The sequence below is a fragment of the Teleopsis dalmanni genome, chromosome 2 (assembly GCF_002237135.1).
Source record: "Teleopsis dalmanni isolate 2A chromosome 2, ASM223713v2, whole genome shotgun sequence".
In the NCBI taxonomy this organism is placed as follows: Eukaryota; Metazoa; Arthropoda; class Insecta; order Diptera; family Diopsidae; genus Teleopsis; species Teleopsis dalmanni.
In genome coordinates this window covers 205,653,381-205,666,584 of record NC_051847.1, presented here as the reverse complement: position 1 = coordinate 205,666,584, position 13,204 = coordinate 205,653,381, and the positions used below count along the sequence as shown (strand labels likewise).

Below are 13,204 nucleotides of genomic sequence, written 5' to 3'. Positions count from 1 at the left end.
TCAACCATAGTTGTTTTTTTATTGGTATTTTTTAAGTGTCAGAAATGCGACACAAATTATTTTTCATGTTTGTTTAGCAAAATTGTATTTGACCAGTGGGTGAATATATAAAAAGTAACTCGGTTACGCCATGTCGATACGTGATTTGTGCACTGTCCAACGAATCCCCAAAGAATGTTAATATTGGCTTTGAAAATTGTATAAACGAGTAAATATGTGACCGTGGATGCTGATAAAAATGTATGTTAAATAAATAAAAAAAATTATATAGTATTTTTATATAAAATAACTTTATTTGACATAGCACAAAAACAGTTTGCATTTCAATTTTAAATAGAAAATAAAATACATGAACTTCATTGTACTATATAAATATGTGTCTACATATATGTAATATAAAAAAAGTATTGACTTAATATCTCAAAGTTTAAATATAAATCATTACATTGTTTAATTAAAACATTTTTTCATAAATCAATCAGTCAACAATATCTATATTAGCAAATAAGTTTTCTTTTGTTTTATTTATTTTGAATTGAAATCATATTTTGTTTGAAAAGTAAGTAATAAAAAGATATCAATAAATATTTTTATCATATATCTAACATCAGGAAAATATAATAAAATATAAATCAAACTTTCATACGCATTGTCACGTTATGCCTATAAAAAATGTATGAACTTTTAGTGAAAGCATAACTATTTTATTTACACATAAACGATTCACTGCTGGTAACTGATTTTTATTAAAGATAGATTCAGTTGAAGCAATCAAAATACTAATTTTTCTCTCAATACCTTATACGTAAATGCAACTAAAAATATTTATGTATATAAAAAAAAATATAAATCAATTTTCTTTGTGCCGTGCTACTATGAATTTTACACTAGATTGATCAATAAGTTCGTCGAAATAAAACAATAATTATTATTATTTAATTAAATATTTGATACAATCACATTCTACTCCAAACCACTTACTACAATAATAATAAATTGATTGATCCATTCTATTTCTGTAGTGCCTTGTGGAAGTTCTCCATATATTTCAACTTCTTTTGATAAAAATCGCTGTACAGGTATGAATTTTTTGACATATAAGTAAAACCTATAGTAAAATAGAACTACATTTAATGAATAACGTAAAATGATGTTTTATTAAGCTACCACAAGAAAATGCAGTGAAAAAGTGGTGATCTGAACGCAGATCGAAAATCACAAGAGCGTGGTTTGAAATGCCAACATAAGAGAGACCCTCCTTGAAGTAATGCGAAAGCGGTTTCGAAGGGAAATAAGTCTCGCTGAAGAGGAGGTGTTTTAGAGTGTATACTATATTACATATTAGTGTTAGGGAGTCGGGCACACCAATCCGACGACGATCAGTTTGACGATCAGCATTCCATCTTCTCACCACAAACAAAAAAAGACTGCTGCTTTCTCTTAATGAGAAACGATTTTTTTTCTATTAATTAGTCATATTTTCAAAATATTTTACCTTACTGCACCAAAAGTTCGTTGTGTAATTAGAGTATTTTACAAATTACAGATAATTTACTAGTAAAATTCATTTTTTTCTCAAAAAAATTACATCTTGATCGCTTTTTGGACACGAAGTGACTTGCTAATACTACATCAAGTGAGTTGATGATTTAATAGATTGAAATAAAATTTTATTTTATTTTAATTTTTATTTAATTTTATTTATAAATTAATAATATATATTAATTAAAACTATTATGTTAATTAATAATATATATTAATTAATATATATGTTAAATTTTCTATATTTTTAACAACTTTGCTTATACTAAAAAATATGCTAATATAGCATAATAACATAATATATATTAATTAATATATATGTTAAATTTTCTATATTTTTAACTACTTTGATGATACCAAAATACCATATATAAATATTTATAAAAATATTAATTATTTTCCTTCATTTGTTATCAGTTTCTGTGCCACTTCTAATTTAATTATAAATTAATTGAAAATTAATTGAGAAAGTTAAAGGAAATTATATATAAATAAATAAACACATATAAAAAACAAATTTAAAATTATTTTAATTTAGTTTAATTAAATTTATTTGAATAACAATTCTTAATTTTGGTCTAAATATAACTAGAATTTACACTCAGGTTAAAAAAAATTCAGTTTTTTTTTTCAAACTTCTGGGTAACATTAATTTTAAGTTTAAAAAATTAAGTTTATATTTCATTCGAAAATAAATAAATAATAAACTTAATTATATAAACTTAAAATAAATGCAAAATTAAAACTCTTATAATTTTATGAATTTATATAAATTTATATAAATTGGTTCACAATTAAGAAGTTTGTAAAAAGACCAAAAAATTAAGTAATTTCATAATGAATACATATTAATAATTTAATTTAGAAATTAATCATATTTTTCGCAATAATTTAAAACATATCGAAAATAAATTAATTTTGAACCGAAAGGGTATCTCTATACTTTGTTAGTAAAGAATTTAAATTGAATTAAAAATTTGACAATTAATGCTAATTAATTTCTAATTAAATTATGTAGTAATTTAAATTAAAAATTATGCATTTTTTAAAATAATAATTTAAAGCAGACCGAAATTTTGTTAATTTTAAATGGAAAAGGTTTTGTTTTTGTTTTGTTAGTGAATGTTTTTAAAATTTAAAGTTTTTAGGTTTCTGGATCAGCTGCTCTATCATCTATTGCAGCTTTGTTGAAATCAGTTTTGGAATCATCGATTCCACCTTCATATTCTTTGTCATCAAAACTCTTCATGACACCACGATTGTTGTTAGCAGTATTGTTATAAGGTTCATTAACATAAGACTTTATGGGCCCGGTGTCATATGGTGTAGGTGTGAAAAAATTTGGATTCATATTAATAAATGGACGAGGAAGACGACGTTTCTTAGCCTCCACATTTAGTTTGTGACCGTGGCCATCACTGCTGGGAAAGTATATAGGCTGTAAAATGTAAACTTGTAAATATAAGAGATTTGAAAAAAATGTTCGTAAAAACTTACGCGGCTAGATAAACAGTTTTTAACCGAATTTATACTTTCAAAAGTTAAAAACCCGTAATTAAATGGATTACGGCTGTTTGGAGGGTTATGTATAACTCTTAGATCTATAATTGCACCAAACACTTGAAATAATGATATGATATCTTCATTTGTAGCATTTGGTGGTATGCCGCCTATGAAAACTTGCTGTTTGTCTTCTTGAGTTCTTTTAATATGTTTAACTTCAACTAAAGAAAATTAAATTATTCTTTAAAATTATTGCTAAAATATTTCGTCAATAGTTTAATTTCAAATTCATTTAATGCAAAATATATTTTTAATTAAATTTAATTTATAGTTTTAATGTTTTATTCCACGCAATTCGAAAGTTCCTTGAATTAAAGGAATAAGAACTGAAAATAAGTAGGAACTACTTATTCTGAGGTGACAATAGACTCTGATTATATTAAATAGATTATAAAATCTATCAACTTACTTTTTGCGGCTTTAGCATTCCGAGTGTAAACATTATCGTAAACAATCGGTTTATTTGCGCGCTCTCCCAAAATATTATCATATGGTGGGCAGGGAATATTTCTTTCCTTCGTAAACGGCATACTACTACCTAGCGCAGGATTCATCTGAAAACCATCACCTGCTGAATCTTCGATGGGACTTGGATTCATTGATAATCTATCAGTATTTGTATCAATAAATCCGCCAGGCACTACATCCGACGAGTTTGAAATTAAATTCATGCTAGGAATAAAGCCACCATCCATATTTTCAATACATGCATTTGTAGTTGATGTGGTGTTCGGATAGTAAATGGTTTGCATTGGTATTATAAAATTTTTGTCGGGAATATTTGGAATACCAGGAAACATATGGCTTCTTGAAGGTATAATAAAAGTATTTTGTTCCGGTATATGATTGGGATCTATCATAACTGATTGCGTTTGCGGTAAATACTGAATTGGTTGTTCTCCTGCAATAACATTTTGGCCAATTTCGTATAAATTCATAGGCATCTGTTCAGGTGGTTTCAGATTTAGTAGTTCTGGGAGCGGTAAACTTAGACATTTATTTGCAAGCACAGCTTGTAATTCATCATCTTTCAAAAAACAACTATCCTTGTCAAATATATATATCGGACCACAGAAAAAATCCTTAAAACGAAATATGTCATTAAATATGTAGTACTGTCTAGAATTCCGTTTGGCTAGAACAAATGTTTGAATGAATGGGCGCATAGGTCTTCCAGATTCCGACATTTCTCCATTCACGATTACAATTATGCTGTTGTTGACAGATGCCTGTGCGTTGATTTTAGCCACTTTTGTTCGGCAATCAGTTACGCGAAGTTCCTCAAAATATTTTCTTATTGGTTCTATCCCATAAATCGGTGCATCCAAACTACGCCTAATGGTTGACTGGTTAGTATAGTATTTAAATAGTTTGCTGGGACTTGCGTTTAACATGGTGTAGTACTGACGCACAAATTCATTTCCAATCAGAAGTGGTGATGGTGGAAGAACTTTTGGCTCTTCCATAATGGCCATTTCCATAATCTGAATTATAAAAAATACTAATCCTATAGTAGATAAATTTTAAATTGTTGGATTACAATTATATAAATTATTTGTTTTAATAAAAATAGTATATATGTTACACATATGTAAATAAAATTTTACCTAGGCTAAATGGAATACCAATTCAAAGTGAAGACGGGGCTTTTCAAAATTAAATAAACTCCAAAATCTAAACCTAAAAACAATACATATTTTTTTACTATATAATATTAATATTATTGTGTTTAATAATTCTTACCTTATAATTCGCAAAGAAGATTTAATTGGATCAAAAATGAATATCGAAGATAATTGTTCAGAAAACGTCAGGTTTCGTAAATCTTCAATTTAGCTCAATCAAAACTAAATGAAAAAATTTTAATTATAAAATTGAATATTTCTATATACAAATTAATCTATAATTAATAGTTTCTAGCTAATTTTTTTACATATAAAATACTTAAGTATAGTAAATTTTTTCACAGAAATTGTAAAACAATACTAAAAATTTGGAAAATTTGTACAAACTTCACTGCTTCAATCTGTCAAATATTGTATTTTGACAGACAATGTCAAATTTTATATTTTGACAGGCAATACATTTTATATATTTTAATAAAAAGGGCAAAAGTATTAAGTTTTGTAAAATATATATAGTAAAAGATTATTTAAAATAATGTCCACCAACATGGACCTCCAATGCAAAATTATAGTTTTCCATGGAATAGTGTTCAAAGAAGTAGTAAAGGCGCTATAAGCTTTTTAAGTTTTGTTTTTTTATAAAGTTTCAAGACAAAATCACCATATATTTAGAATTCGCTTCGGTTGTCTATATATATATTGAACTTTATTTGATCTTCTGAATGATGAATGCAATATTTCTCGTTTGTCTTTCATAAAATTATCACAACAAAATATTTCCTATTAATTTCTTACTTGAATGTCTTTAAATTTTAAGTTTTGTTATATATATTACGTTACTTACTCAGGAACGCAAGGCGTAAATTATCTGATGAAATCGAAAATGCTATCCTTTGAATATTTCTTTGAGATATAACTGTGAAAGAAATTGAAACGTTCTGTTTATTATTAACACAAAACTAAATTTTTTATTTTGCTGAATTTACAAATAAAATTAATGTAAGTAAATGTCAAAACCTACTTAGTTTTTCAAAAAAAATAATTTTTTATATATCAATAAATAATAAAGAGCCATAATACCAATAAACCTTAAGTCCATCTCAGGACGCACAGGAAGATATGCTGATCTACGGACCCTCATCAATTAAATAAATGATAATAATTCTAGCATAGTTAAAGCTTAGTGTGGGGCAGGGATAAGCCCCCCAACCATAAAACATTAAAACTGCGCAATACCACTAACTCAAACCACAACAACAACAACAAAATACCAAAAAATATACGTATACAATAATTCTGAAAGCAAAAAGTGGCGAAAAATTTTCTTCAACTCTTTTTATAAAAATGATATATCAAACTTCATCTGATGCCACTTCATGTCTGTGGCACCAGATCCAAGTCCAAAAATGATTTTCCATTAAGTCTTTTTACTTTAAATCCCACCAACAATTTGTCATCGGGAAACAAAAATAGCCAGTGTTAGTTATAAGAATCCGTCATCAAATAAGAGCTATTCATGATAATTTTTTTACTTTGGCTAATGATACAGTAAAAAAATATTATCAACTCTTTTATGAGGACTCTAGTTTAGCAGTTAAATAATTTGAACTATAGCAGGACGGGTTTCAAAAACCACATTTTAATAGTGAAGAAATTAGCTAAAGAGCTTAAAATTGAACATGAACCACAAGGCTTCGATGTATTAAACACTAATCTAATAAAACTGTCTAAGACAGTATGGTCAACCAATAAACTAAATTTTTGTTCTTGTCTCTTCTTTTCTATTCGAACCTTTCTATTAGTTATAGAACTTTATTTGACTTTTATCTTCAAAAACTTAAAACCAATTGAACGATATCATTCATTAACCATTGAAAACTTTATTGAAAGAAATCTTATTAAAACCGACTAGATTTCAAACTATTTCGCCCAAATAATCTTTATAGTTAAAGTTTTATACACTTTAGCATATTTTTGCATTTTAGGTATAATTTAAAATCGCTCATTAATAAATCACAAAATTACGCCAAAAGATGTTTTCATTACAACTTATTTTGACGACCTACACAATATACGAAAGATACAAAAATAGAAAAAAACATTCATATTTAAATTTTCAATGATGAAAATTATACGCAATCACGCAAATTTTGTCCACAATTTAAATTTTTCTGTGGAAAATAGTTTAGCCAGAGGTGAAAACGAGCAAAATACCAGCACAAAGAGCTCCTTTGAATGGCAAAGAAGAAATTCTCGTGCACAGTCCTTGTTTGCTTTCTTAGCGGTTTGTCATTTGACGTTTAATTGACAGCGACACGAGTTCCATAGCCCTTGTTTCCTTCAATCGATTTTCTGCACCTTCATTTTAATATTAGAGTACCTCACCATAAATTTAGAGATTGTTATTCCGATAAAGTTTAGCGCTGCATTAGCTGCTCCGATTTGTAAAGTGTGCAGAAAGCGATTACTTCACGCAATTTTGTTTTATTAGCTTTAATAACATCAACCATTTAGTTTCAAGGCATGTCTACGGAGAACTATTTTTTATAAATAGTTTTAAGAAAGTTAAAAGTTGTAAAATCCATGGTCATGTAGAGGAAAAAATAAATTAAAATTATATTTTAAAAGTTTAGATATATCAGAAATATATTAAGTAAACAGTTCATTTGATAGCAAATATACACCCTCCGAAGGTGGTATATACTACTGACAGATTTTATATTTTTTGTTATTTATTATACAATTTTAAAATTAAAATCTCGAACTTTTATATTTCAGATGTAAATGGTTAAAGCTTTTTTCAATCTATCAATTCCTTCGTTGTTTAGTCAGTAGAAGTTGGCTTATCAAACAATAGAAGAAATTAAATTCCATGCAGTGATTAAATCATTTGAAACAACTGAAAAAATAGAAATGAATACCGAAATGATAAATTTTTTAACAGAGTTCAATTTGAAAACAATGTTTTTTTCGATTGGTAACTCTAGATTTAATCTAACATTTTTATTACCCCAAATTTATCAATCGAAAACGTGATAATGAGCAGGTCTGTTGGAAAGTGAATTTATATGCTTTCAAATGATGCATTCAAGGATGTCCAAAAACTATATAAACACCAAAATCGCCGCAGAAATATACAATTTGGTTTTAGAGAATCGTCGACAATCCGAAAAAAGAGACGATTTAAAAAGAAGCTGTATATATTTCATGCATGTTTTATGGCAAGACTGGGTTTCAAAATATATTCAAATTTGACTTTGTTTGTCACATATGGACAAAATAGAAATGATTATGTGCCGAATTTCTTCACTATAAATAAAACTTAGATCTACAGCCATGAACTTAATTTAAAACAAGATGTTAAGGAAAGATATGAACCTGGATCTGATCTTAGAACTAAACCCTAAGCGAAACCCTAAGTGATTAAAAATCGGCCAAAAAATGGTTAGCGTTAGTTTTCTGGAATGCATAAGGAGTTTTAATAAATATATTATAATTGGTTCAAATCTTAAGCTATTCTGGTTTTATTTCTTTTTATTCCAATTTATATTTCTATTCTTCCTGAAAGTCTATACTAATAAATACTAACAAAATGAACACCAACAAAAGGCATTTTTTTCATAAGTAACTCCCTAAGCTGGAAAAACAATAAAGTAAGCCCTACAACCCTACATGCATTATTCGATAAAATAAGTGTATTGTTGAAGAAAATTATAGCCAAAGATGCTTTACACTTTTAAATCCATCTTGTCAGTTATGTTATGCGAACTCAATAAACAACATATTGGAGGATAAAAAAATGAACACAGACTAACTAACTGAACACAGACGGCCTAAACCATTCCAAAAAATTCTTGAATTTTGATTCCAAAGAAGCAAACATCGTTCGCAACCTAAACAAGAAAAGTCTAAACTCTCTGGTACACTGACCTACACGAAAAAGGTGTATCCGACACAAATATTTGCAGATTCTGCTGTGATGAGGAAGAGTCTATAGAACATCTGATCACCAACTGAAATGCACTAGGCCACAAAAGATTCAAAATATTAGGTGCATACCAACTAGAGAATGAAGACTTTCAAAAACTCTTTTCAAAGGAGCTGCTTCGATTCTTCGAGATACTAAATGTTTATATGCAAAGGGATGCACAATAGATCAAGCTGGTCGCAGTGCAGACAGACCTTAGCCTAAACCATTAACCATTACATTATATTAACTAACTAACATTAACGAAGAGGCTATAACTAGAAATTATAAGAGACTTTAACTAGAAACTATAAGTGGCTATAACTAGCAACTATAAGAGGCTTTAACTATAAACTATAAGAGACTAGAAGTAGAGACTACAAGAGAGTATTACTAGAAATTGTGATAGGTTATAACTGGAAACTATAAGAGACTTTAACAAGAAACTATAAGTGATTATAACTGGAAACTACAAGAGATTATAATCAAAAACTATAAGAGACTATAACTAGAAACTAAAAGGGGCTATAACTAAATGGAATAAGAGACTATAACTAGAAACTATAAGTGACTATAACTAAAAACTATGAGAGATTAAATGACCTGCTTAAGTCATTTAAGCACATTATAATACTTTTAAAGAACACAGAAATAAAAAAGAACACATTGAGATATGCCTTTGTTAGTCTTAAATAAGATAAATTGAAATTTCATTACATCCACCTTTGAATGTCATTTCCTAAAAAAAAGGAAATTTTTATAAAAAAATTTGTCACTTCTGAAATTAAATTGTTAAAAAGTTTCTTTAAAAATTATTTTAATTGTCATAAAACTAAGTTTATTGACTTCATTTTTCCGCTCACTTAATTTATTACTCAAAATTCCAAACTGACTTCACTGACTGTAAGCAAAATTTTTAATTTTAAACCAAACATTTTTCGGCTTTTAATGACTTTGTGTTTAATGTAAAAATGAAATGCGAAGTCATGATGTGCTGTTTAATAAGGATAATGGACTTGCTCATAAGCGTGGCATTAAATTTTAATTTATGCCTTACGCTACGGTAAAATGAGTTGTGATGTGTTTAATCATTTATCATTACCCCCGGTTTGCTGCCCGGCTTGCTGCAAATAATAAATGTTCTGTTTATAAAAAAATTAATACTTATGCATATAATTTTGAAAACATAAAAAATAATAATTAATAAAAAAATAAATAATTAACAGAAAAATAAATAATTAAAAAAAAAATAATTAAAAAAAAAAATAATTAAAGAAAAATAAATAATTAATAAAAAAATATTAATAAAAAAAAAATAATCAATAAAAAAAAAAAAATTAATAAATAATAAATTAAAAAAACAATTAACAAATAATAAATAAAATAAATAATTAATAAATAATAAATAAAAAAATTAAAAGTGCACCACTTAATAACGAAAAAGGCAATTGCAAAAGCAAGACAGATATATTTAGTAGTGCAACTGTATACGATCGAACAGAAGACTATCTACAAAAACATACACTTTTAAGGTTAGGAAGTCACAAAACAAAATAACAGAAACTAATCTTTGCCTATTATAATCCTAATACGAAGCTATCTAATTAGTAAAAATGCTACTAGATCCCGATGTAAATCTGTCGATAGGTACAATCAAGCAAAAGTGTTCAGAGAAATATATCCTAAAGAATCTTACAAAGATATTGAACCGATTTACTGAGTGGAAGAAGTTAATTACAATCATACAATAGAAAAAGATACAATTAGTTAAATCTCTAATTGTATCAAGGATTTATTATGAATCCAGACAGTTCATTTCGCCGAAAGAGTTAAATTAAAGTTATTATTTATTATTGTGAAGCTAGTTGAGTCAGTGCACTTGAGCACTTTTATTCTCTATCAACTGTGAGGTTTCTTCAAAACCCATCTCTACTTGTTGACTGGATTATTGTTTATCACTTCATCAGACTAAGCAATTATAGACCTCAGATTTGTATACCTCCCCGAGGAGCCTGTAACCATTCTGAGATTCGATAACGCGGTGTTGCTAAGTCTGTCAGTTTTCTTAAATAAATTATAGATAACAATAAATATCTATTATAGCTTAGTTTTCGAGAAATAAAAAATAATACCAATTACATCAATCCAAAACAACTATTTCTATTTTCATATACTTTGAAAACAATTACTTTTTATTTACATAATTTTAAATTAAAAATATTTTCTAATTTAAAGTTATATTATTAAAATATTTTCTATTCTTTTATCTGGCATAAAGCGTGACCCGATTTTTAATAGAAGATACTTTATATTATATTATTTCGCCTGCAATGCACAAGGACATCTATCCTTTATTAAATACTCGTTTTCACCTGCCTGCGCCATTTTAAGGGCGCATTTTTGTAAGTTTGTAATATTCTCTTTTGTTGGTGGGGAAAAATTACGAAAGTATAAAAATTGTTTGAAAACAATGAACTTTAAGAAGTGAACTACTACTGCATTGCAATGCGGCATATTTCAAGGAATAACTCAGTCACGAGCTATTTTAAATTTTCAAAAAAATAGAAACTTTTTTAAATAAATTAATATCGCAGTTTTTAATAGAGAAAAATAGAGGAAATTCAGTTTTAATTTTTAATTGAAAGCGAGATTAAAGTTATCTTTAATTAAATACATTTACTCATATATGAGTATATACGAAATTTAAATTTATTTCTAAGGTTTTTTAAATAAAAACTTTTTTGTATTGAAAATTATATTATACGTTGCTTATTATAAGCTCAAAATTCTGTCGAATAATATTAATAGTCAATTGGGGTTAACCAGTACCTTGTGAGAGTTAAACAATCCCTGACTTAAACTATCCTAATAACCAGTATCTGACTTATAACCAGTACCTTGTGAGAGTTAAACCATCCCTGACTTAAACTATCACACCACTTTGCTTATCAAAATATATTCAAACACTTATATATTTCATCACATTATCAATAAGCTACGAAACCATAGTGCTATAAGCACCGATTTTAAATAATTCTGTTTTATCTATTTTATTTTGGAAATTACCCAGACAAATTATTTCGCGAACTAAAAACACCAACAATTTATTTAATAAAGTTATGATTTCTTTAACATACTTACAGTTGGACCTGGTACGTTCTCCGTTGTTTCGTAAAATAGAGATAACATAAATTATTTGAATAGCAGTGATGAGTTAATTAACTCAAGCAAATATAAAATTTATTTATAATATATTTACAATAACATTTTTATACAAGGTGACCTGATAATTTTTTTACAACTTAAAATAATTTAAATATTTTATATTAACTACAATAAATATATATGAAAATATATAAACCTATTTATTATTACAATAAAATATTGTGGTTCCAGCGAGTTCAATTCGACTAAAGCATAAAATTCGTTGCCTATAACATATCATATTAATCCCATGCCATGTAACTATCGAAAATGAGCATATATTTAAAAATGTGTGTATGCATCGGATCACCGAGAGATAATTTCTTAAACATAATCCGATTAGAATTTATGAAACACTTAATTTATAGCATAAAATTTTGTGCTAAGGGTATTGGAGCATCGGCAATGCAAAAGTAACTGTTCTTTTTTTGTGTCTAAAAGTCTATACAATCAATAGATTAATCCACAATTCTATATATGTGTTCCATATGTGTTCCGCACAAATCTCAAATTCAAATATGGTAAAGCATTTTTGGCGTGCTGGATCTGCGGAAATAGTGGGAACCCAGCCCGACATTCGACAACAATAATTTTATACCTTTAAAAACAAATATTATTATTATATGACAAAATCAATTACAGAAGGTTTTGGGACTCATATAATCATGGGATACATTATGATCGTATTGAGACCCTTATGTCATCTAATTAAACAAATTCAGTAAACTATCTAGTTTCTATTGGCCACAATATTTTCATTAAGTTGACTATACTCATGTGTGACAGTACCACAAAGCGAAAATCATCCAAAGAGTAAACCGTTTGTCTGGAGATAGGTGAACAGTAATATAAAAAGAGCTCTGTTGTTTCTTTCATGTTCTCATCCTGTCAGCTTCTCTGCTGTCAGCAGGTTGTTACTACTCCTTAGTGTATACTCGGAAAAATATTTTTTAATCGCATACTAATTAAATTGACTGGATGATTTTGTTAGAAACATTTTAGGTTGTTGTGAAGAATATATAAAAACAAACATGTAGAATGATTAAGCCAACATGATGTGACGGATAAAATCCTGAAATTTAGTTAAAATCTGGTCAAATCAACAAAATTAGTTGTCTGATTATAGTAGTTCTTGAAAGGATATATGTTCTTTTATGGATTATTTTTTTCAAGTTCAAGTTGTCTTGTTACAAAAATGTTTGTTTGTGACAGGTTGATTCTATCCACCATTTTCTGCTTTTACTCTTTTTTTTTGCCCCATAAGCACAGACCTGGCAGACCTATCTCAGATAATAATATATTA

General features: G+C 27.5%; 1 protein-coding gene across 2 annotated transcripts; it reads right to left on the bottom strand.

The window, feature by feature from the left end:
• Positions 1-2,617: 2,617 nt before the first annotated feature.
• On the bottom strand, positions 2,618-11,899 carry LOC119685079 (ras GTPase-activating protein-binding protein 1-like). Of its 2 annotated transcripts, XM_038099273.1 has the most exons (7): positions 11,839-11,899; positions 5,575-5,646; positions 4,849-4,952; positions 4,713-4,785; positions 3,515-4,589; positions 3,040-3,266; positions 2,618-2,980 (listed from the first exon to the last, which is right to left on the bottom strand). In XM_038099273.1, exons 5-7 carry the CDS (start codon positions 4,584-4,586, stop codon positions 2,687-2,689), a joined length of 1,593 nt encoding a protein of 530 aa, XP_037955201.1. In that variant the 5' UTR covers positions 4,587-4,589; positions 4,713-4,785; positions 4,849-4,952; positions 5,575-5,646; positions 11,839-11,899; the 3' UTR covers positions 2,618-2,686. The 2 variants fall into 2 exon arrangements, with proteins under 2 accessions (XP_037955201.1, XP_037955200.1); XM_038099272.1 differs by lacking the exon at positions 11,839-11,899 and having other exon boundaries at positions 5,575-5,672.
• Between the last annotated feature and the right edge of the window lie 1,305 nt (positions 11,900-13,204).